The 24,373-nt window shown below is 38.3% G+C and overlaps 2 protein-coding genes and 1 long non-coding RNA gene across 7 annotated transcripts; 1 reads left to right on the top strand and 2 right to left on the bottom strand.

The window, feature by feature from the left end:
* Window positions 1-11,008: 11,008 nt before the first annotated feature.
* Window positions 11,009-15,668, top strand: LOC147292903 (uncharacterized). Of its 5 annotated transcripts, none has more exons than XR_015120162.1 (4): window positions 11,009-11,523; window positions 13,923-14,487; window positions 14,836-15,352; window positions 15,465-15,668. It is a non-coding gene; the product is annotated as an uncharacterized LOC147292903 (long non-coding RNA). The 5 variants fall into 5 exon arrangements; XR_015120163.1 differs by lacking the exon at window positions 11,009-11,523 and adding an exon at window positions 12,492-12,540 and having other exon boundaries at window positions 13,923-14,019; XR_015120161.1 differs by lacking the exon at window positions 11,009-11,523 and having other exon boundaries at window positions 12,551-14,487; window positions 14,836-15,029; window positions 15,221-15,352.
* Window positions 15,669-20,103: 4,435 nt separating this feature from the next.
* On the bottom strand, window positions 20,104-21,577 carry LOC147292902 (uncharacterized). The gene is made up of 3 exons (XM_086230965.1): window positions 21,456-21,577; window positions 21,259-21,334; window positions 20,104-21,182 (listed from the first exon to the last, which is right to left on the bottom strand). The coding sequence occupies exons 2-3, from the start codon at window positions 21,305-21,307 to the stop codon at window positions 20,104-20,106; spliced, it is 1,128 nt and encodes a 375-aa protein (XP_086087091.1). The 5' UTR covers window positions 21,308-21,334; window positions 21,456-21,577.
* Window positions 21,578-21,763: 186 nt separating this feature from the next.
* Window positions 21,764-22,352, bottom strand: LOC147292901 (uncharacterized). The gene is made up of 2 exons (XM_086230964.1): window positions 22,179-22,352; window positions 21,764-22,114 (listed from the first exon to the last, which is right to left on the bottom strand). Exons 1-2 carry the CDS (start codon window positions 22,350-22,352, stop codon window positions 21,764-21,766), a joined length of 525 nt encoding a protein of 174 aa, XP_086087090.1.
* Window positions 22,353-24,373: the final 2,021 nt, after the last annotated feature.

Here is a 24,373-nt window from a genome sequence, read left to right as displayed (position 1 = left end):
GCGCGCGGAGGGAGGTGCGAGAGAGAGAAGACCCCCCCGGGAGAGAGTGCGGGTGAGAGAAAAATAAAGGGAGAGGGAGAAGCTTTTAGAAGATTCTAGAGAGAGAAAGAGAAATCAGAAAAAATTTTCTGATTTTGGGTATTTAAATCCCACTTTTATAAATTTACAACATTGCCCCTCACTTTAAACGCCTATATCTTTCAAACCGTAACTCAGAATGATGCGTGGTACGTGTCTATGAACTCGTGGGCTCGAAACCTATTCAACAGACCCAAAGTCAAAATCGAAAGCCTATTCATTTTAAAAGTCAACTTTTGGGTCGGGTCGTTACAACCTTCCCCCCTTACAAAAATTTCGTCCTCGAAATTTAGTATAAACGTAAATGATAAGTGACCCTCAAATTCAAAGTCTTCTATCACGTTTCGAAACCGATCCCTCCAATGTATGATCCAACCGAAAGACTTGACCAAAGTTAATCGCTCCTTATATGCAGTACCTCGCTTCTCTGATCTAAATAAATTCGAGGTGGATTGTAGCTATGTCGATATCCAGAGGTGAGCCTCAAGCTCCTGTCTCAAAATTATGGTGATGACGTACCCTGAAATTCGTTAGGTGATCCATTAAAAGTTTCCTCATTGTACCGCAGAAGTATACGTCACGAATAGGTAACAAGAGAGCGTCGTCGTGTCCATAAAGAAAATCAAGATAAGACGTCAATATCGTTATCAGTGCATGATCGTGTATTATGCTGTCTGACCACAACAATATACAATCGAAGTGTTTGCTAAAATACTTGAGTTGACCCGCGAGTCCTCAACTTGCATGACTCATAGCTGTAGTCCATAATTCTGTTTCCATATCCAAAGAAAACCCGAATTCTCACCCAAATTATCTCAATTCATATCAATCTCATTAATCTCCTTGCTAACAACATGTCAGGGTGATAAGTCTAAGTCTCACCATGCTTCCATTGCGCTACTCTAATTGAATTTGTGAGCTCTAACAATAACCAATACTATTAAAGATAGAATCCGATGACAACCTCGAGCATCGTTATTACGTCTTCGTCCATCAAGTAATCATTAACCTCCAGTCGAGAAAGTTTTGTGGGTTACTAAAATTTTCGGGTTCGCCCCTGACTTAATTCACCACTTCACATGCTACTGACAAACAATGTACTTCTTCTCTCTTTTTCTTTTATCAACACCACTAGCATCTATTACCTTAGGGCAGTCACTTTTCAAATGCTTACTACCTCCTAATTTTGATTATAGTTCCTCACCTACGGTCGTGTCACCTTACTCAGTTTCCTTAATTTTCCTCCACATATACAATCCAATCCGTAGACATCTATTCTTGTTTATCTTTACTATAATCCATCAATTCTTAACCGTAAATCATAAGTTCCATTCCATAACGAGGCCTGACATCAGTCCAACATAACTTATACATTTATCAATTCTTTAGACATTTATCCTCAACACAAGACACCAAGCTTTCCTTCCATCACATGATACTTAAGCCTCCAAAATGGTAAAACTCTTCCTTACTATCCATCAAGTCATCATCAACTCAACTTTTAAAAGGTTAGAATCACAAAAGTTCAGTCCATTCTTAATTTAATCATTGCTCAGTACGCTATCGACGTGTGATGAGTTCCCTTTATGTTCATTTTCAATACTTACTTAATTTCTTCATCGTTCATACACGTGTAAGTTTCTAACGTCTCTTGTCAATCCTCTTGTAATGGCACGTCCCTCTACATAACTTCCTTACTTATCCTCAATGAACTTCAAAAAATGAAATCAAACTTATAGATCTCTTAATCATTTTTTATAGTATCCTTATTCCAACATAGTACACTTGTCATGCCGTTAGCACACTTAGCACCCTCCATCACATATCACATTACTTCAATCCTTTGAACATACTACTTAATCACAAATCATGAAGCCCTTCTTTCATTCACATCTAATTCTCTATAACTCCCTTGCTCTTACTGAAACTTTTAATTGTGTTTGTCGAAGAGTACGATCACAACCATTAAAGTATTTTCTACCGTCTCGATTCCCCCCTTTACTGATTATCTCAAGGTCCTCGAGTGTAGGAAATCAAGACTGTCGCTAATCACGTTAACGTCACGTCAATAAATAAACTATATCCCCCAAACTTGCTACACCGTCTGTGAGGTCGGCCACGTCAAGAGGCATATCGCTAAGAAAAACCTTTCCACACATCGAAGGATGCACACGAGGTGCTGAGTCTACAGGAATTTAAAACCTAATGCTCTGATACCAAGTTGACAGGACCGCCCCCGGGTTTCACCCTGAAACCCGGAGAGGTCCTGCGGGAATCCAAAATCAAGGAAAATCCTACCGTAAATTTGGCAGAACCTCCCCTGAAAATGGACTAACCCAAAATTTAAAAACCTGTTAAAACACTTCTAAGATATCAACCACCTCTACCTCAACCACATCATAAATATATAAACTCAAATCCTTTTGTATCCTTCTGAACTTTTTCCTCAAACAACTCTCAATATACTGAAAATCAATAAAACTGCTCAACTGAGATCGTCGTTCTTCAAAACCTTTGCTGTCATAAACCCATAACTTAAAATACTAAACAACTGAAAACACACACCAAGTCAGATACCCGGAGAGTCTGTCATACATGCGCAGAGCCGAGAATCTGTCATGCGCATGCAGAGCCATAAATAATCTGTCATACATGCGCAGAGCCGAGGATCTGTCATACGCATGCAGAGCCATAAATAATCTGTCATACATGCGCAGAGCCGAGGATCTGTCATACGCATGCAGAGCCATAAATAATCTGTCATACATGCGCAGAGCCGAGGATCTGTCATACGCATGCAGAGCAGCCCCCAAAGGGCGAAGCATCCCGACACACGGCCCAAAGCCTATATGTGTGCCGTGATGGGTCCCAAAGACCTATCCAATCTGATAACCTGGAGGGTACTGCAAAGGTGGTTTGAAAACCATTTTTCATAACCAAAATCATAGATCCTTTTTCCACCGAAAACAAATATCATTGTACTTTTCCACGAAAACTTTAAATCCATAACTTATAGCATAACTCCAATTAAAATCAAAGTGTATAAACCCAACCAATTCTTTTCGAACGAAAACCGAAAAATAAAATAAACCATATGAAGAAAATCATAAGCTAAAATCCTTTCCACGAGATATTCATTCATTCAACTACGTAAAAGACCGAAATACCCTTCACAGTGCCATTGCTCGGATACCAAATCCGGCAGCATAACGGCATCGAAAATGAGATTTCCCGAGTCTGTGTACCTGTTAAGACCAGACAACCAACAATATACAATAGATGTTTCACGTAGCTGTTAAACAACCGAAACGAGCGGCCAGCCACCACACACGGTGGCTGCCCGGCCATAAGCAGCACACAAAAATAACCCCAAATAGTCACCGAACCTAAATTAAGCTACTAGGACCCTAGGAAAGTGAAAAAAATTATGAAAAAAACCATCCAACCCGCCGCCACAAGTGGCGGAGCCGACGGTGGCAGCGGCGGCACAAATCTAGGAATACCCAAATTCATCTCCAAATAATCCTAATTACATAATAGAACCTTTATTTGCACAAAAACAATTCAAATTTAACTCCATATTCAAGAAATTCGAAATAGGCAAACCCCTAAAAATTGAATTTCTAGAATCTCAAAATTTAACATCAACACCTTAGGGGAAAGATTACTCGTACCTAGAGGATCGATTCTCGTAACTGGATCGACGGCCAATCATCGCCGGAAACGCCGGAATCGGCGGCGGAAGCCGGCGGCTGACTTGGCTTCCCGAGCTCATTGCTCCGTCGTGGAGCGTCGTCTGGATGAACGGAGCCCATGGTTGAACTCGCCGTGGTGAGAGGAAGAGGACCCAGTAGGTCCGGTGTCCCGTCGTCACCGGAAAATGTGATCGCCGGCGAGCTCATTTCTCTGTCATTGCGTCGATTCTCCGTCTACAGTGGTCGGCCGGCGAAGGGGAAGGCTGCTAGGGGTCGGCGACGGCGAGAGGAAGTCGCCGGTGCCCGTCGCTGGTCGTGGGGTGGCCGGACGGTGAATCTGCCGAGAGAGAGAAGCGGCGAAGATGGAGAGAGAGAGAGAGAGAGAGAGAGAGAGAGAGAAAGAGAAAGGCCAGGGAAGGTGAGTGGGGGTGGCTGGTGATGGCTGGGATGAAGGGTGTGCGCGCGGAGGGAGGTGCGAGAGAGAGAAGACCCCCCCGGGAGAGAGTGCGGGTGAGAGAAAAATAAAGGGAGAGAGAGAAGCTTTTAGAAGATTCTAGAGAGAGAAAGAGAAATCAGAAAAAATTTTCTGATTTTGGGTATTTAAATCCCACTTTTATAAATTTACAACATTGCCCCTCACTTTAAACGCCTATATCTTTCAAACCGTAACTCAGAATGATGCGTGGTACGTGTCTATGAACTCGTGGGCTCGAAACCTATTCAACAGACCCAAAGTCAAAATCGAAAGCCTATTCATTTTAAAAGTCAACTTTTGGGTCGGGTCGTTACATTATAAGGTAGATAGATCACAGCAATCACACAAGTCAAACATAAGAAAAGTTGCAGCAATCACACAAGGCAAACAGATAGATCCCAGCACCAAACCCAAGGAACACGTTTGTTTCCTTTTTCTTTTTGTTTTTCATTTGAGTTTTGGTTCCTGTATTCTGCTAAGATTCATGGTTTGGAAGAAAAGAAAGTATAAGAGGACAGAGAGAATCGAGAGAGAAAACAGAGAATTTACTATATGGATCTTGATTTACATACAAAGAAAGTAACAGCATGAGCCTTTATACTTAGGCAATGCACTAAGCTCAGAGAGCACCGACTAAGTAACTAGCTAACAGAATAACCAAAGCTAACAATCTAATGAAACTAATTCTTAACAAACTGACAGCTGTGCATCCTAGTCAGCTAGCTTATTCAGAATGAGAGAGAGTTGAGTCAGCATGAGTTTAGTCAGCGTATGACACTTATCAGCCCCCCTCAATCTGAGGCTTGGGTGGACCAAGCATCAGATTGGTTCTAAGAAAACGAAGCTAAGGTGAAGACAATCCTTTGGTCAAAATATCAGCAAGTTGTTCTTGAGTGGAAATGTAATCAAGCTGAATATCCCCTCTGGTAACTCTCTCTCGAACAAAGTGATAGTCGATTTCGATGTGCTTGGCCCGAGAATGGAAGACGGGATTAGAAGAAAGAGCCATAGCTGAGATGTTATCACAATGGATGACTGGAGCTGAGGGTAAGAACAGATGCAAGTCACAAATCAATTGCCTAAGCCAAGCCAGTTATGCAGCAGTAATGGCCATAGCACGATATTCGGCTTCTGTGGAAGACCTGGAAACAGTAGGTTGTCTGCGTGAGCACCAAGACACAGGATTATCACCTAAGAAAATAACAAAGCCTGAAGTGGATTTTCTCTCATCAGGTTCCCCTCCCCAGTCTGCATCACTATAGGCAGTAAGCTCCAAAGGACCAGATTTATAGTGAAGGCCATAATCTAAAGTGCCCTGCAAATATCGAAGAATCCGTTGCATAGCTTTATAATGTAGATCAGTAGGGCTCTGCATAAACTGACAAACGGTATTGACTGCAAAGGCGATATCTGGCCTTGTGAATGTGAGATATTGCAAACCCCCCACTAGACTGCGAAACTTAGTGGGATCTGCAAGTGGAACACCTTCAAACTTAGAGAGCTTGGTAGTAGGCAAAGTTGGGGAAGAACAGGGCTTGCAGTCAATCATAGCAGCCTTATGAAGTAAATCCTTAGCATATTTGGACTGATTCACAAATAAACCCTGTGATGTAGTAGAGACTTGAAGCCCCAAGAAATAACTAAGTTCTCCCAAGTCTTTCATATCAAACTCAGTAGAAAGCTGATTAATAATGTCTTGAACTGCAGCAGAATCATTCCCAGTTAAAATTATATCATCAACGTACAAAAGCAGCAGGATGACAGATTTGCCTTTTAGCCTAATGAACAATGAAGAGTCTGCAACTGAAGCCTGAAAGCCTAAACTTGGTAAATGACTAGTAAAACGTTCATTCCAGGCTCTTGGAGCCTGTTTGAGACCATAGAGAGACTTTTGAAGCTTGCAAACATAGCCAGGATGAGCAGGGTGAATAAAGCCTTGAGGTTGCTGCATATAAACCTCCTCATGTAAAATACCATGTAAGAAAGCATTTTTTAACATCTAATTGTTTAAGCTTCCAACCAAAATGAGCAGCAAGAGCTAGAATAACCCTCACAGTAGCATGTTTGACTACAGGACTAAAGGTTTCCTCATAATCTATACCAGCCTCCTGCCTAAAGCCCTTAGCAACAAGCCGGGCTTTGTGCCTGGCAATAGAACCATCTGGATTTCGCTTGATCCTGTACACCCATTTACAGCCAATAATATTTCTATGAGATGGTCGTGGAACAAGAGTCCAAGTACCTTATTGTTGAAGTGCATCATATTCCTCTTGCATGGCCTGCTGCCACTGAGAAATTTTGGCAGCAGAGGAAAAAGTAGCAGGCTCAACGTCAGATAAATCAACATTATGAGAAGCTTGATAAGCTTTTGGTTTAAAAATTCCACTCTTGGACCTTGTTTTCATGGAGTGACTATTAGTGGTAGTCCCAAGTGGTGGCACTGGTAGATCAATGGGAACGGCACTAACAGGAATAGCGGTAGGTGGCAGAGAGGTAGAGACTGAGATATCTGGCTGAGAGAGCAAAAGTGGAGAGATAGTTGATAGTAAATGTTCTTCTGCAGAGGCATTGGAAGGTACTGAAGCGATGGCAGAAGAGAGTGGGGTGCCGGGAGCCCCATAAGAAGCTGACTGAGTAGGAGAACCTTCAGGAGAGGATAAACTTGAAGTACCATGGCCAGGATCAAGCGACAGGGAGTCGAGAGAGGGAGGGTGAGTAGCTGAGCTATGAGAATTGACTGAACAAGGGACCTGTGGAACAACAGAAGTAGGAATAGGTACAGACAAAACAATTGGTGTAGATGGTGTATGGTGAGATTGCAAAGAGACAGAACCAAGGTGGTTAGACTTATAGGGAAAAGTATACTCATCAAATAAAACATGCCTAGAAATATAAAATTTGGCATGAGAAGGCTCAAAACAGATGTACCCTTTATAACCAAATGCATAACCAAGAAACACACACTGACGTGTCTTTGGCTGCAGTTTGTTAGCATTGTAAGGTCTGAGAAGTGGATAACAAGCACATCCAAATGTTCTCAGAAAATCAATAGAAGGTAAGTGGCCAAATAAGGATTCAAAAGGTGATTTAAAATCAAGATTGGCACAGGGCAGTCGATTGATTAGAAAAACAGAAGTGGCACAAGCATAAAACCAAAATTTCTGAGGCAAAGATGCTACAGTGAGCAAGGTGAGTGCCGTCTCAACTATATGTCTATGTTTGCGCTCTGCCAACCCATTCTGTTCAGGGGTGTAAGGACAAGAAACGTAATGAAGAATGCCATGTGTAGAGAAAAAGGACTTAAAAGAATGGTTAACAAACTCACCACCACCATCAGATTGCAAAATCTTAATTGAAGCAGAAAATTGATTTTGCACAAGAGAATGAAATTTGACAAAAGATGAGAACACATCTGATTTATTAACAAGAGGAAATAACCAAACATATCTTGTACATTCATCTATGAAGGTAACACAGTATTTAGAGCCTTCAATAGAAATGGAAGGGGAAGGACCCCAAACATCAGTATGAATGACCTCAAAAGGAAACTTAGACTTAGTACTAGACAATGAAAATGGTAACTTGGTCATTTTCCCAGCTAAACAAGACTGACAAATGGACCTCTGAGAATCAGACAACAAAGAGACATTGTGCTTGGAGAGGATCTTGGTCACCACATCATTGGATGGATGCCCCAATCTGTGATGCCACAATGAAGTCTTGACAGTATGACCAAGCAATGCTGTGGAAGAAGTAAAATGAGATGGTTGAAGTTGAAAAGAAGTAGAATGAGGAAGTGGAAATGAAGTAGAATGAGGAATGGGATACAAGCCATGGCTACTCAACCCTTTGTACAACACTCTCCATGTGTGCTTGTCCTGGATAAGAAAGGAAGAAGAATCAAAAATTAGTCTGCAATTATTCTCTTTACATAATTGATTGACTGACAACAGATTAGCAGATAATTTTGGCACATGCAAGACTTGATTTAATAGTAAAGACTGAAAAGGTGAAGGAGTAATAGAGGTAGAGCCAATATGATGAACATCTAACCCTTCACCACTACCAACAGTCACGGCCTCCTTGCTTGAAAAAGGGGTCGACGTAGTGAGCTTGTGCAAGTCAGCAGTCATATGACTTGAAGCACCTGAATCTGTAATCCAAAAATCTTCCATAGCAGTGGTAGGGCTGAAAGATGCAGTCATAGCAGACAATGAGGCTGAGGGAGCCTTGCCTTGATATGCAAAATTAGTTCGATGAAAGCAGTCAAGAGCAGTGTGGCCTTGCTTATGGCAGATTTGACATGGTTGAGACATGTCAGGAGGTGGAGAATCATTTGAGTGTGGAGTTGGTTCATCAACAAACTGGTACTGAGGTTGGACATGAGAATGTCTGTGATAGCAATCCTGAGCTGAATGACCTCTTTTGTAGCAAATCTGACACTCAGGTGGCCTAGAGTATGCACCCTGACCAGAACCAAGAACTCCAGGAGCAAATGAATAATATTGAGCATTATGAGATCTTCTACCAAAAGATCGACCACCATACCCCCCAGACTGATAGCCATTGTTATACCTGCCTCGACCGCGGCCTCTATGAAAATAACCACCATTGTTATAGCTTGTGTGATGTTGAAAATCAGAGTTATAATTTCCATGAGGATAACCACTGTTATAATTGCCATGAGGATTAAACCTTTGAACAGGAGCTCGAATCTCAATTTGAGGTGATGAATGAGCTGAAGTAGAAGACTGAACTTGATTCTGAGCTACCATGGCTGTGAGAGTAGGCAACTGCATAAGTTTAGCAGTGAGAGTCAAAGTGTCTTCCTCAGCAAGCAATTGTGATCTGAATTCCTGAAGAGACAGGGGTGTCTCTCTAGCACGAGTCACAGTTTTTATGGTATTATATTCTGGGGGAAGCCCATTAAGAGTAAGAATGATGATATCTTCATCACTGATGTTAACTCCAACAGCAGTAAGCTGATCTCGAGCTGCCTTGATTTTCTTCAGATACTGGTCTATAGAATCACCTCCTTTCTGAATGGTTTGCAGGTTGGTTTTGAGATTCATCAGATTAGATCTTGAAATAGCAGAGTACCTATCCTTGAGATTCAACCAAACATCCCGTGATGTTTTACTGCCAACTACATAGCTCAAAGCATCTGAAGATAGTGTAGCAGTAATGAGTGATATGAGTGCTTTATCATTTTTCTTCCACTCTTTGTATTCAGGATTAATTTCAGATGTAACACCTTCTTCTTCAGTGATTTTGTACGGTGGGGGACATGGAATAGAACCATCAATGTACCCAAAAAGATCATGCCCCTCAAGCATAGATTCCAGTTGAAAGTTCCAGGTAACGAAATTAGTGTCATCAAGACGCACAGTGACCAAAGTGCAAATATTTGGAAGCAAAGTAATTGGGGTTGTCATGGTAATTATGAAAATAGCAGCAATAAAGGAATCAAGAATGAAAGAAAGGCTAAGAGCACTAGGATCTCACAGAAAAAATGCAAGATCAAACAGAATCAAAGCTATGTGTTTGGAAACAAGTAATAGAAAAATTTTCTCAATACTCAGACAAATCAATGATACCGGAATAAGAGAATAGGCACAAGTAGAAGCAAGATGATCAGAATTGAATTTGAGAGAAGATAAAAGAGAGAAGATGCAAGAAATCTGAAATCAATTGCAAGAACTCTAGATTTTCACAGAAATGAGTGTAATTCGAAGATAAAAGAGAAGAGATGCAAGAAATCTGAAACCAATTGCAAGAACTCTAGATTTTCACAGAAATAGATGTAATTCGAAGAGAAAATAGAATTGATGATCAAGAAACCTGAATTGTCAAGCTTAGATTGCAGCAGCGTGATTGAACACCATGACTGGCTCTGATACCATGCTAAGATTCATGGTTTGGAAGAAAAGAAAGTATAAGAGGACAGAGAGAATCGAGAGAGAAAACAGAGAATTTACTATATGGATCTTGATTTACATACAAAGAAAGTAACAGCATGAGCCTTTATACTTAGGCAATGCACTAAGCTCAGAGAGCACCGACTAAGTAACTAGCTAACAGAATAACCAAAGCTAACAATCTAATGAAACTAATTCTTAACAAACTGACAGCTGTGCATCCTAGTCAGCTAGCTTATTCAGAATGAGAGAGAGTTGAGTCAGCATGAGTTTAGTCAGCGTATGACACTTATCATATTCATCTCCTCCGTTTACCTGCTTTAATAAGAATGTTAGAAATCTCGATTAATATTCAAGAAAAAATCCAATGAAGAAAAAACCCATAAAAAATAATAATAGATCAATCCAAACAAAAAAAAAACCCAGAAACCCAAAAGATCAATTCTAAATCAAGCTTGTCCAGAGAGAATAAGAGAGAGAGAGAGAGAAAGAGAGAGAGAGAGAAAGAGAAAAGAATTGACTACCAGAGAAAGAAAGCAAAGAGAGAGAGAGAGAGCTTACCCACAAACTGAAGATGAAGGATGGACGCGTGACCTACCTCCAAGTTTGTGTTATTTTGCGAGGCGTAATCCAGTTCTTGGATAGCGAGGTGTCTTCAAGTCTCGCTGTTTACCAACGCTTAGTCTGCTGTTTTAGAAGAAGCGGTGGTAGATAGTCCCACTTAAAATAATACTGGGACTTATCAAACATGAGTTTATTGGGTTATTTAACACAATCCGGCCTAGTCCAACAAAACAAAGGTAGCCTAAGAGATAGAAAGTAAAAGAAAGAAACTCAGATCAATTTTTGCAAAGAAAAAAATAGAAACCAGTTTATTCTTAGCTTTCTCTTTCCCTCTCTCGACCCTGAACCTTCACTCCCACGCCCACACTACCACTCCGACCACCCTCCGACGACATTATTGCCGGATACCCACACTCCGACCAAGCTGCACCAAAAACTCATACTCCGACGAACTCTCCTCTCCTCTCCACCCAAATCACCGAGCCCAGACCATATTCTCTCTTCTCCCTCAATCTTTCCCAAATCATAGAAACCCTGACCCTTTTATGTCTCTCCCTCCACCGAAGCCCCCTCCACACAAAATCAGTTATGGGGGGCGAGTGACGGTAAAAGATCGCACAGAATCACTGCCGCTCGACACTTATCAAATCGAAGACCCATTGGCATTGAGCTCGGGCTTTTCTTTCCCCTCAAACCAAAACTTAGGCTTTCTCAATCCAACATTCAACCTTCACCAAAATTGAAAACCCTAACTGTCCCCAGAATCCAAACCCTTCGAAACCCTAAATCACTGGTAATCCCTCTCTCTCTCTCTTTTTTGTTTTTTGTCTTGTTTCTCATATGGGTTCTCACAATTGTTAAGGTTTCCACTGATTTTTTCTCAAAAGCTTTTTTTTTTTTTTTTTTTTCTCTTAGAAAGCGTTAGCTTTTTTAGTGCTTAATATTCATTTGAAAGCAAAATTGTTATGGAGGAGCTTGTTCATTACCAATTTTTTTTTTTTGGGTGACTGAAGAAGCCTTTTTCTCAAAGATGCTTTAGCTTATATTTATTTATTTTATATTTTTATATTTTTTCTATTGCATATATATATGATGTTGTAGATTTATTGTTTTATTTCTGTGTGTTATGCGTTTTTTAGGTTGGTACGTTAACAGATATATATATATATATATATATGTTACATACACCAGTATGTGTTATTAGCTAGGCTGGTTAGTTCTGTTGGCTTGTTCTCCTTTATAATGTTCAATTGGGACATGTTGATGTTGTTCTGATTGCTGTTAATAACATCTTACAAAATTTTCCAACCTTGGCACATCCATCCCTATACAAACACATAAAAGGGGTTCCTTCTGATTGCTCAATATAGAGCCATGTAGGTAATTGTGTCATGAAAAGCACTCTTTTAGAGCTAAATGATCGTAGTTAACTTCATAATTTCAAGTAGACGAATTTTCCATAGCAACAATTTTGTGTTCATGTTTACTGGTTTGCTTGAAATTTTGGGTACTGTTGCTAACTATCATGCTAAGTTCTTCCACAAATAAGTTGTCTCTGACCCATGAGGAATCAAAGGACTAGGCTACTTTAGTCATGGAATTGCTTGACACTGAAAATCAGGGATACATTGAGGTACACCCTCTTTGAGAATTAATAATCTTAATTCTGCAATTGGACCTATGCTGGTATATTGAAAATTAGAGTTATTGCTCATCTTTTGATAGTTGCTAAGGCTGTTTTATTCTATGTTTATGTGCGGTAGTGAGATGGTATGTGGTCGATTTTGACAATGCTGTAGCTGATGGAAATGTAAGTGAAATTTGTGATATTATTTGAAATGAGAAGCCTTATATTATGTTGTTGAGAAGTATTTTGAGTTCTCTGTTATTTATCACTGTCGGAAAAAGAAAAATAAAGAGTTATGTGTTTCTTGGACTACTACTACTCTTTACTTCTCAGCTTCTTCTTTCTTCTTTGCCTTTTCTGTTTGAAGCTTTAAGTGCATGGAAAAATACTGCCTAAAACCTTCCATTGTTTGAGTTTTATGGTGCGAGATAAACAAGCATGCAACAAGATACTAAATGTACTGTAGAGTTTAAGGATGCAAAGAAAGGCTTTGATGCTTTAACAAAATTAATATGGAGTTTTACGACGTCTAAACTTGAAATTGTTTTCAAATTCACCTTGCAGAAGTTTAATATGTGTTCCAGCGACACAAAAAGGATACATATGTTTCTGTTTATTTCCATTCTTTCATCTCTATTGCTTTTATGCTGGATTTGTTGTTATCAAGTGATCAAATTATAAAGAACACCTTGGTATAACCTTGTTGCTAAGAAGTATTTTGGATATGACAAATGCATTCTACTATCCCCCACTCCCTTCTCTTTCCATGTGTATTTTACACTAACATTTTAACTTTGCTTATTTATGGTCACGTACCTCATTATTTGCATAACTATGTATTTTCTATCTGTTAGATAACTAAGTGTATTATCGGTGTTTTAAATTGATAAAACTAGGATTGGATACCTACTGTTTGGGTTGGATATGGATAGGAGTTGGATTCATCTACACACTAGGGGGAGGCCACAGTATATTAATGGGGTGAAAGAGACCTGCTATCAATAGTTTTTTAGACTAATCTATGGCGAAGTTGCTTCACCTGGTTCTCTACCTTCCATTTCTTTGAAGATTTTTTGTGGGACTTTGAAGGTTAGTGTGACAGTAAAAAGAAACCATCAGAATTGAGAGTAAGTTGTTTAACTCTTGGTCTTGTTTCTCTCTAGGCTTTGGTTTTCTTGTTATTGACACTTTTGGAGATAGCAAAAATTAAAATGTAGTTGGTATTGTGCAAAACTACGCTATTATAATACTCTTGGTCTTCTTTCCTTGAAGGCCATTAATCTATCAAGGGTTTCCTTGCTGGTACATCTCCATTAATTTTTTTTTACTTATTATGCATTCTCATTTATCACCATGGTTGACCATTCTCTTTCCATCATTAGAATAAATTAAATGCATTTTTGCATCTCCTAAAAACCAAAGTAGCTTGTAAGTTAATATTGATGAGGCCACATCCAACAAGTTGATATAACTATGGTTCTTTCTTGTCCTTGTCTTGTTTGGAATGAGTCGAATGACATGGGTCTTGTTATGGGCAACAACTTGATCTCTTTCAACTTCTGCAGGGAAGAGAAGAGAAGAGAGGTCTATGGAAAAACAAAGCTGCCAGCAATAATAATGGTAGTGGAGAGTGAGCAATGGACAACCTCCCAAGTATGGGTGGTAAGTTACTGGGGGGGAATTAATGAGATGCTTCACTGGGAAGTAGATTGGCTTTTGAAAACTCAGCAGGGACTTATTGTAGCATGATATTTTCTTTGTAGCTAGGAATGAATCAGTTTGATATAGCTGGCCCTCTGTGCTTTGTAGAAGTCCATAAAGTTTTTTTTAGTTCCTTTTGTTATTGGTTTTTGGCCAACAGTTCGCTTGTTTGTTGAGAGCAGGAAAATGAATTAATATATTATTGTATCAGAAACTCAAATAGTCAAATTTCTTGTATAGATCCCCAGTCCGAAACTCTCATTGAATCTCTTTCTCCCTTAATTTCCTGCTCGATCTCTTTCGCTGTTTCCTTCTCACCGATTCTCTCCTTGTAAGAGGCAATCCACATCTAATGGTATTTCAGTGGTCATCTCTTTCGCACAACAGAGAAAAGGAGAAAGAACATGCTCAAATCAGTAGTTGTCGATGGTACTCTTCTAGTTTCTTGGTTTGTTTTCGTTCTACTGTTGCGTGCTTGAGAATACCCATAGGTTTCAATGGAACAAAGAAACATAATCATGGGTTCTGCTGTGCAGATATGCTCTATGGATTCTTGTTTCCTTTCACATGCATCCCAGTAACTAACTTGCACACAAGTAAAACCTATTTTGCAATGGCCTTTTGAACTTGTTTCTAAGACACTTAACATTTAAACTTAGATGTGTTATGGGATTAATTGACTTTGAGTTTTAAGGAGACTATAGTAAGTTTCAATTTTCTTAAACATCCAACTTCAATAGAAGTTGAGTTGGTAATCACATATTTTATTTATTCTAGTTTCCAGGCGATGAAAGAAGACATTTAAACCAACTCGAAAGTTTTCACAAATTCAAGTCTGAAGAAGGCAGTAAAGATGCACCTCTGGCCTTGAAATTGCTTTGAGAAGTAATGTGAAGGACCAGTTCTTACCTTTGGCTGTTAATTGTGCCTCTGTTATATGCTGCAGGGTCTTTCTAAAACAGAAGGATTTGGTAGGTCTATTATATATATCTTCATTTTAGAAGTTAGGCAAACAGAAGGCTTCTTCTTCTTTTATATTCTGTAGTGAATTTTATCATCTTACAAACTTCTGTAATTATAATGTTCAGAAAAACAGGCCGATTCTATCTTTTCATTTCAAAATACCTACTAGTGTCCTAAAATCAATCTTATATTTTTGCAGATTACTCGTTTGGTAAAAAAAAAAAAACATACAGGAAGGACAACCTTGGCTATTGGAGATGGGGCAAATGATGTTGACATGATTCAAGAGGCTGATATTGGAGTAGGAATCAATGGCATGGAAGGAATGCAGGTAAGCTTCAGAAATAATCTTTGACTTTAGGACTTATTTTTGGTGACATGGATGATATGTGATCTGTATAATATACCCTTGTTAGTCAATTTGAAATGTGTCTTTTGTGTAGGCTGTTGAGATTTCAAGGACAGATTACAAGCCTTCGGAATGGACATCTTGTATCTAGCGATTTGCATTTTTGGGTTTTATGTTTAAATTAATTTGTGAGAGAGATGTACATGTTTTGATGGATAAACTTTGATATCCGAATACTAGTCACTTGTCATTTTGAAATGAAATGTATTAACATCTACTGTTGCTACTTATATTGAAAACAAAGCAGGATGTATTTAATGTAGTAATTTTGAAAAAATAAGTTTAAAATAGTAGTTAAAATCCAATTCATCACCAAATTCTATCACTAAATGTATCTACAATATTTTAGTGAAGAATTGGTAGGTTTTAGTGATGAAGATTTTGGTCACTATTTCTTGTAACCACCATATCTAACCATCATAACCATCATATTTTAGTGATGAATAGATTTATGTTCCTCACTAAACCTTCATCTATAGTGAAGAAACATAGGCTTTTAGTGACCAAAATTTTGGTCTTTTAGGGATGGAATAGTTCATCACTAAATCAATTTTTTTAGTGGGGAAAGACTTTGGTCTCTAAAAAGTATAGGTTTTAGTGATGAATATTTTTTGTTCTTAACTAATAGGCTTTAGTCACTTGGTTCTAGTGACGGCCCAGTGACAAACTTTTTTTTGTCACTAAATGTCTTTATTGATGAAAAAGGGACTTTTAGTGACCAAATTGCTTCATCACTAAAGCCATTTGTTGTAGTGATTGACATACCTACACCCTCAACCTCAAAGGATTCAAGTGAGGAGGAGGACCTTTTTATGGATGAGTGTGTAACACCTCTTTTATTTTGTTTACTACCTTGACTGTGAAATTTGTGGAATTGAGATTATAAAGCATTTGAGTGGCTCATTGTTTAACTAAAATTGTTTTGAACTTCAGTATTTTGGGAAACCATGGTTTATAACTTTAAATATGAATCTTGTCTTCTAAAGGTTAATGCTTAGTGTGTTTAAGCAAGGGGCTTCTTAAGATTATATTTTCTTTATTTAAACCTAAGAAGCTTATCACTTGGATGAAGTTTCCTTGCTGCAAACTCTTGTCACTTTCAAAAAAAAATTATACTACTCTTTTGCAAAGTGTTCTTTTCTTTAATTTAGCCTTACATTGATCATTGACTTTAGGATGGTGTTAATCTCAAGGTTGGTGACCAATGTGACACTGCCACATGCCCAAAGTGACAGACCCCATTTTGGGGTGTGACACAAGGCATCCATTAGGGTTTTCCCACTATAAATAGAGGCCCTAGGTCACTTCATAGGACAACTCAAGCATCAAGAGCTCTTGTATTTTCAATCTTCATACGTAGTCACTATGTTCTTCTGTGTTTAGGCTTGTTCTTGAGAAAATCTCATGGTTTCTTTCAAGAACTTGGAATCAAAACTTTTATGTTCTTCGGTTTTCATTGGTATTAATAAGAGTATGCTTCTTCAATTCACATATTGTTAATTTTTGGTTTACTTTCTTGTTATTTACTTCTTGCATAAGTAGATTTATTGCTTTCTTTATTGTTTTTTTAGATTAATATAGTTTAGGTTATGCATTTTACTGTTCATACTCGAATTATCACTATTAATACTGAATATCATCTTTGTTTTGATTTTGTTTTCACTGTTAATTACTATTTACTTGATCCCGATTTCACACCTGTCACTTGCACATACACGTTTTCACACCACATCACCATCACCCCTAATACGATCCATATACCCTAAGTCCTTGCAGCCAAGGCATTAGAACCTTAGCACACTGAGGGGTGTTCGTTCCTCTGTTCACAGTCGCCTAATGTTATTTGCTTATGATGCTTTACCTCAAGTGTAGGATTGTCAAGTTTTAGTATGAAATTAGAAGTGATGAGGTTGTCGTACCCAAGGGATTGGATCAGGACTTCAACACAAGCTAAGTTGATTTTAGGGTTATTAAAAACTAGAAAATAAGTTACTATGTACAAACTAGCTCTCGGCTAGCATGGTGATATGTGCAAGTAAGTAGTGTTTTGGTTTGTTGTGGTTTGATTGACAAAGAAATGTAAATTTCGAAAATTTAAAGACAAGGCAAGCTTAACTACAAATTAAAGTTTGATGATGATATGAGATTTGGGGTGGTTAGTGGGTTCACCCTAACCTTTCCATGTAACAACACATTAAGTGATTATACCAAATTAGATGTATTAGATTCCCTCCTAATCCCTAACCAAGGTAAATTAGGGCACATCTACATTCATGTTATCAACTATTCGAACAAAGGTGATAGCTAACTACCTAAGATTCGTGCCATAACAAACCATATGTGCATAAAGTTCTAAGGATGAGAAATCCAAGAAATTAAAACAATCAAACCAAGGTGCTTTTAAATTACCACATTCTTATGCAACATGCTTTATAAACTAAAGGTCACCAATCTCCAATTTCTACATGAAACATTTCTTATATGCACAAATGATGAGTTGTTAACATACAAGTCATGATCATTAAAATAGTATAAGAGAATATGTATCCAAAAAGGCATTTATATCACAAAACACAAAGTCATTACATGGTTAGGCTAGTGTTACATCTCTAGCCCCAAATTAAGAGACCACTCCTTAGCCATTAAAAATACAAACAAAATCACAATAGGAAACATAGATGAAAGTAAGAGGAGATGGAAAACACTAAATGGTGAAGCCAAGCCTCCAACGTGGTGTCACTCCTCCAAGGATGCTCAAGTTGGCTTCATGACTCCAATGCTCCAAGCTCCACTCTTCTATGGTGATGGAGGTGATTTCAGCTTTGGTAGATGGATGGTGTATTGTGATGGTGTTTGGCTTCTAGGAGAGGAGTAGTTGGTGAAGCGAGGATGGAGAAAATGAGATGATGGAGAGGAGAGAAGAGAAGGTATGGTTTGGTGAAGGGAGGAGGCTAGGGTTTGTGTGTTGAGAAAAAAATGAGATGAGAGGGAGTGTATGTGAGGGAATTTCAGCCAAGAGAGTGTTATTGTGATGAATGGATGATGGTTGTGTATGGTGATGAGTGTGATGTGTGGCTAGGATGAGAGGAAATGAAGTGATAAGGTTAGGTGAGTTAAAAAATGAGAATATTCTATTTTATCTTCCTAGGGTTGATCCTTAAGGGTTGTGGAGATAGGTAGATGTTTCCTTTGCCTTATTTGAAGCCTTGACAATGTTGGGAAGAACCTTAGCTAGGAATGGTCGGACCAAGAGGAGGATAGAAAGAATGTGTTAGCTTTTACCCAAAATGGAAAGATACATTTTGACCAAATTGTACTTTTTCTATCAGAAATATTGAGTTGTCTTTGAAGCGCGATTTGGATGCCTTAACCAACCCAGAAAATTGATTTTTATACATCAATAGAAAGCCTTAGATGTCTTCTTTCCAACTATATATCATATGCCCCAATCTAAGACTGAACCAAAAAGGTATGCCCCACACAATGCTGCTAACTTAGTCCTTCTCGGGTGCAGTTTTGGGCAGACTTTGTAATTCAAAATGAACACCTTAGAAGTCTTCAAATGTCATGAAATTTAATATGGAATAATTTTAAGGTGTTAGCTTTCATTTCCTATTAGATTCATGTCAAAATCTATTTAGGAGGATAATTGGTGCAATTTCACATTTTGTTGCTTGAAATCCAAAAACATAAAACTAAATGAAATTAAAAACTTTTATTCAAATGCCTTTACAAAAACTAAGTAAAATGGATATAAAAGAGTGTGAATTCATGAACATATCACTTGACCGGACGTCAGTAACGCGCATCATCATCATTGTACACCCGGCCTCTCGGGCATGCACTGGCACGCCAAACGCAAGGTTTCCTTGATCCAAGGCCTAGGTGACATGTGGCCGTAGAGATTTTGAGGAAAACAACTCCAATGCCCCCTAAAAATAACTTTCATTCTCACTTTGAACTCCGAACTTTTCAAACCCTTTCACTAAAGTCATATACGGTCAAGTCTGTCAATGGCTCCGTAAAAAAAGTTAACGTGACGCTTACGTAAGCTGACATGGAGCTGATTTGGCATGTTATTAGTCCTAAAATACCCAACCACGTAAGTTCCACGTCGGCTTTTTTAACGTGGGTAAAGTGAAAAGATTAAAGTTTAAAGGGGTAAAGTGAGAATGAAAGTTAATTTCAAGGGGCATTTGTGGGAATAGGCCCCTATAACACACTGCTATATTTGAAACACCCTTACACAGCCATTAACACCTGCAAATAACCGCTTATGCTTGATGAACATTAATTCTATGTTGACATGTATATTTGTCATGACCAAGGAGTAAAATTTCGGTTTCGAGGAAATTTTCGATGGAAATTTCGACGGAAATTTTCATGGAAATTTTAATTTCGACAAAATTAGATAAAAACGACGAAAATTGCTATCAAAATACAGAAATTTTGAATGAAACTTGACCATATGCTTATTTAACATATTATCTATTATATTGATAAAAAACATTGAAGAAACCAAATTATATAGTAGGTTTTATGTGATATAAGGTGAATATAATGCGCCCTGGTGATAAATACTATTAAGAAAATGGGTCACTAATTAATAATTATATAAATATCACCTCAAATTTATTTATATTACAATTTTAAATCATGAATTAAATAAGTATTCAATACCATATAGAGTTTCTAGCAGGTTCAAAATTTTCGCTGTCTTCAGTATCATCATGTCCAGAGTAGGTGAATTGCGAAGAATAATCACCCCAAGATACATCTCTAGCATAACTTTGCATATAATTCCCAACATGCCAACCGTATGGATCAGGAGGTGGTATTTGTGGTGGTATTTGTGGTGAGATTTGCCCATAGCCATACTCATTTGAAGAGCTACTGCCATACTCACCTAAGTAAAAGGGATATGGTGGGTAGACTATTGGAGGGTTTTGCCCATAATTGTAATTATCATCTGCTACCCCCATATAACCAAAAGTGGTGGATAACGAATCCTCTTCTTCTGGTATCATACCCACATTACCTCTATTCCTGTGATTGTAGTCCTTTCCAATGGTACCAATTCCCCGTCCTGCACGTCTACTCCCATGATCCTCATCTTGTGTTGCATGAGTGTAGTTTTCTTCGCCAGTAAATCGAATGATATCGTATTGATCATCTTCAGTGTTATCTTCATTTCTACCACCACCTCTACTTCTACTGTTGGTAGGTGTGTCTGATCCTGTGTCAGAGTTGCCTGATCGAGAAGGATTAGTGGGAACATTTTTGTTGAGATTTATTGGACCTTGCATAAGTTCCTGAAAACTCTCAGTATGACCCACCTCCTCATTAAGAACTCTTTCCACATTGATACCTTCTTGGCGTGCTTGGGCTGCAACATCAGGATCTGGATTGCCTGCGTCATCATCTAGATGGATGGACCTGATCCACTGATAAAGCTGGTTTTCCTCTGCATCATTATCCCCCATACAATTTTCAAACATATCCAGCGGATCATAGTTGTTGACGCGATCTTCCTCAGCTTGTTTGTCTCGAATTGCAAGCTTCATATTATAGTAGCAATAGACCATCTTTTCTAACCTACTATATGAAAGCCTGTTTCTTTGCTTGGTGTGTATGAGAGCGAAAGTGCTCCAGTTTCTTTCATAAGCGGATGATGACGCCGTTTGTGAAAGAACTTTGATGGCTAATTTTCTTATAATAGGCGCATCAGTCCCATACATGATCCACCATTCACCTGAATTGTACAAAATTATGAGTGTAAGTTCAACCATTCAATTGATCCAACTAATAAAAGTACGGTGTATACTCACTAGGAGACATTTCTGATCTAGCGGCAATTGCAGCTCGCTCTTCGAACATTCTCTTCGCATCTTTGAAATAAGTTAGCTAGATACAAATCATACAATATCTATCAAAATATAAAACTTAAGACAATTAAATTTTTTAAAGTGTTATGGAAAGTTATTTTCACAAAGTAAACTAAAGTGTTATGGCAAGTTATTTTCACCTCATTTCCAAATTAGGCAACTTCCGTTGAATAAGGATCCAATGTTTTATATACATTGTGCACAGCCCGAATAAGTTCACCATCATTTGCCACGCCTTCTTTATATTGGTAGTGAGGATTCAAATAGTGGGCTGCTACATCAAGTAAATATTGAAATACATATTTAGTAACAATAATTTAAAATTAGATAACTTAGATCAATGAAAAAACATGCGGAACTAAATTTAATTTAAACATATTTAGGTTACCTGCTACATGCAAATCGTATTGTAATGTTTTAAACCATTGATATCGATGATTTTTACCACCTACCGTGCACTGTGTTTAAGTAATAATTCTTCCTTTACACGACGTATCAACTCATAAACGGATCCCATAGTACGATACACCTCTGTATCGACAACACGTAAAACTAGGTATAGAGGTTCTAACAAACCGCAAATCTTAAGCACCTGTTGCCAAAATGAGTGATCAAGTACTATGGATTCCACCTGTTGTCCTGCTTCTCCTGGCCAGAAGTTGCTATTGCCCCAATCAGTACAAGTGAACAATTGCTTCAACCAAATCATCTTTCGATACAAACTATCCAATGCAAGATAGTGGGTAGCAAATCGGGTGGGACCAGGATGAATAATATCTTCACCACAAATCTCACGCATCTTTGCGAACAACCAATTATGGTTATAAATAAAATTTGTGATTTTTTGAGCCTTTTTTTATCACCTTAGCAACCGACTGGTTCTTCCCAATCTCTTCGAACATGAGATCAATGCAATGTGTTGCACACGACGTCCAATACACATTATATTTTTTCATTAACTTCTTCCCTGCGGCGACATATGGGGAACCATTGTCATTGACAACTTGAACAACATTGTTCGGCTCAACCTCCTCCATTACATCCTTCAGTAGCCCATATATATATATATCTTGCATGTAACACCCCGAACCTCGGGCCAATGAAAATACTAAACATCAAACTGTTAAATCTGTTTTCTCTTACTTTTGAGTCATGCACAACAACATAAGTAAATATAAATATGTCAAAAACATTTTAAACAAACCACTGAGTAAAAACAGTTAAATAAATCTCTCTGGGTCCCACTGCCTCGTCTTCTCCCCACTGCTTCCTCAGCCTGCTTAACCTGCAACACAAATCCTACACCACATCCATAGTGTACCAGGTTATACAACAAGCCCGGTAAGCTCACTAGAGCTCGTATGAGTGAAATGACATAATAATAATTTTCCTCAATAATTTTCTCAATCCCCAAGCTCAAAAAATAATCCACAAAATATCCATAATTACTTAATCACAAAACATTCTACCACCAATCATCCAAGCATCAAGATAATCAAAAACTCCTCATATGCACATCAAATCTCATCAATAATAATAATAAAACATTTTGGCAAATCAATTGCCTAATCGTTAATTATTAACCTCAACATCAACCTCAAACATTCACATCCTAATTAATAACCTCACGGCATAATCACCCTCGCTTCCCTTCTCAAGCTTCAAGCCTAAACCTTACCAAGTTCTAACCAGCCCAAGTCCTAACGAACAAAAGCCATACAACACACGGTACAAACAAACATCTATCCAATTTCACTCACGACGCTCTTTGAAACCCTCCAACTTTAAAACTATTTCTCAAATCCATCTCTTCTTTCAAATCCATTTTTAAGTCATCTCAAAACTGTAATTCAAACTCTGAAGAATAAATAGTATTTTCAAGTTGTAAAACTGTTAAAATAACTGAAATAAAAACACAATGCTCTACTGAAACTGTTATTTAAAATATTTACTGATGTAATTTCATTTCTCAAAATGCTCCACAAACTGAAATCTCACGCCACACTAGTACCCGGGGAACTGCTGATCATACACTACCAAGTCATCTCTAGGCCAGTGCAAAGCAAATCTATACCTGTTGTAATGCTGGTCATACACCGCCGGTTAGGCAAGTGCAGAGCAAATGCTGGTCGTACACTGCCAACTAGGCAAGTGCAGAGCAAATGTCATGCTGGTCGTACACTGCCAACTAGGCAATCGCAAAGCGAGTGCTGGTCGTACACTGCCAAGTCATCTCTAGGCGAGTGCAGAGCAAATATATACCTGCTGAAGGGGGGTACTAATATGGCAGTTTGAAATCTCTTTTGGATATCTCAATCAACCACATCTAAAATACTCCTTTAGATAAAAACTGAAATTTAATTCTTCTAATAAATCCTCTTAAATAAATCATTCTCAAATCATGAAAACTGCTAGATTCAAATCATTTTCGAAGGACGAAAATTCGATAATAAAACTTCCCCAAAATAATGCCAAAAACTATTTCCAGAAACTGTCCATACTTAATTAAATCAAGAAAAGAGTTGAATTATAAAACGTGCAAAACATTTCGAAAACCAACGATCTACTCATAGTCTACCCCGAGCTACACCGTAACCTTCTCCGAAACTGATTCCTACTCACGCCCCCTCACTTGTTTGTCATCCCTACTCACAGTCTACTGTATAATAATTGCTTAGTCCTCGTTCATAAATCCTCGACAATAAACATTTCTTCTCTAATATAGCAATTATTCTCGGCCTAACTCTATAATTCCTAATTAATTTCCTAGCCTTAAATCTTCATCAATTCCTTCTCATGATCTAAATCCTATACTTAACATTCTCTAACATAAAGCAACAAACACTCAAAACAAACAATTCATTTACGGTACTCAACAATATAAGCAGATAAGTTTCACTCACTGTTTAATTGCGTGAAAAGACTATAAAGCCCTTGGACGACAACACAGTCGGATAACAAATCCGGCAGCATGACGGCATCGGGAATCGCATTCCCGAGCCCGTGTACCTGTTAAGACCAGACAACCAACAAACAACCTCCGAGAGTCTCCTAGAAG

This window comes from Dryas octopetala, chromosome 2 (genome assembly GCF_963921425.1).
Source record: "Dryas octopetala chromosome 2, drDryOcto1.1, whole genome shotgun sequence".
NCBI classification, from domain to species: Eukaryota; Viridiplantae; Streptophyta; class Magnoliopsida; order Rosales; family Rosaceae; genus Dryas; species Dryas octopetala.
This window is presented reverse-complemented; position numbering and strand designations above follow the sequence as displayed.

Bases quoted from the DNA above. Each gene is read 5' to 3' on its own strand.
- LOC147292901 (XM_086230964.1), bottom strand. From the start codon at position 22,352: ATGGAGGAGGTTGAGCCGAACAATGTTGTTCAAGTTGTCAATGACAAT. The intron at 22,115-22,178 runs GTGATAAAAAAA...TTGTTCGCAAAG, and splicing joins AGAACCAGTCGGTTGCTAAG to ATGCGTGAGATTTGTGGTGA.
- LOC147292902 (XM_086230965.1), bottom strand. From the start codon at position 21,307: ATGTTCGAAGAGCGAGCTGCAATTGCCGCTAGATCAGAAATGTCTCCT. The intron at 21,183-21,258 runs GTGAGTATACAC...TGTACAATTCAG, and splicing joins TAGATCAGAAATGTCTCCTA to GTGAATGGTGGATCATGTAT.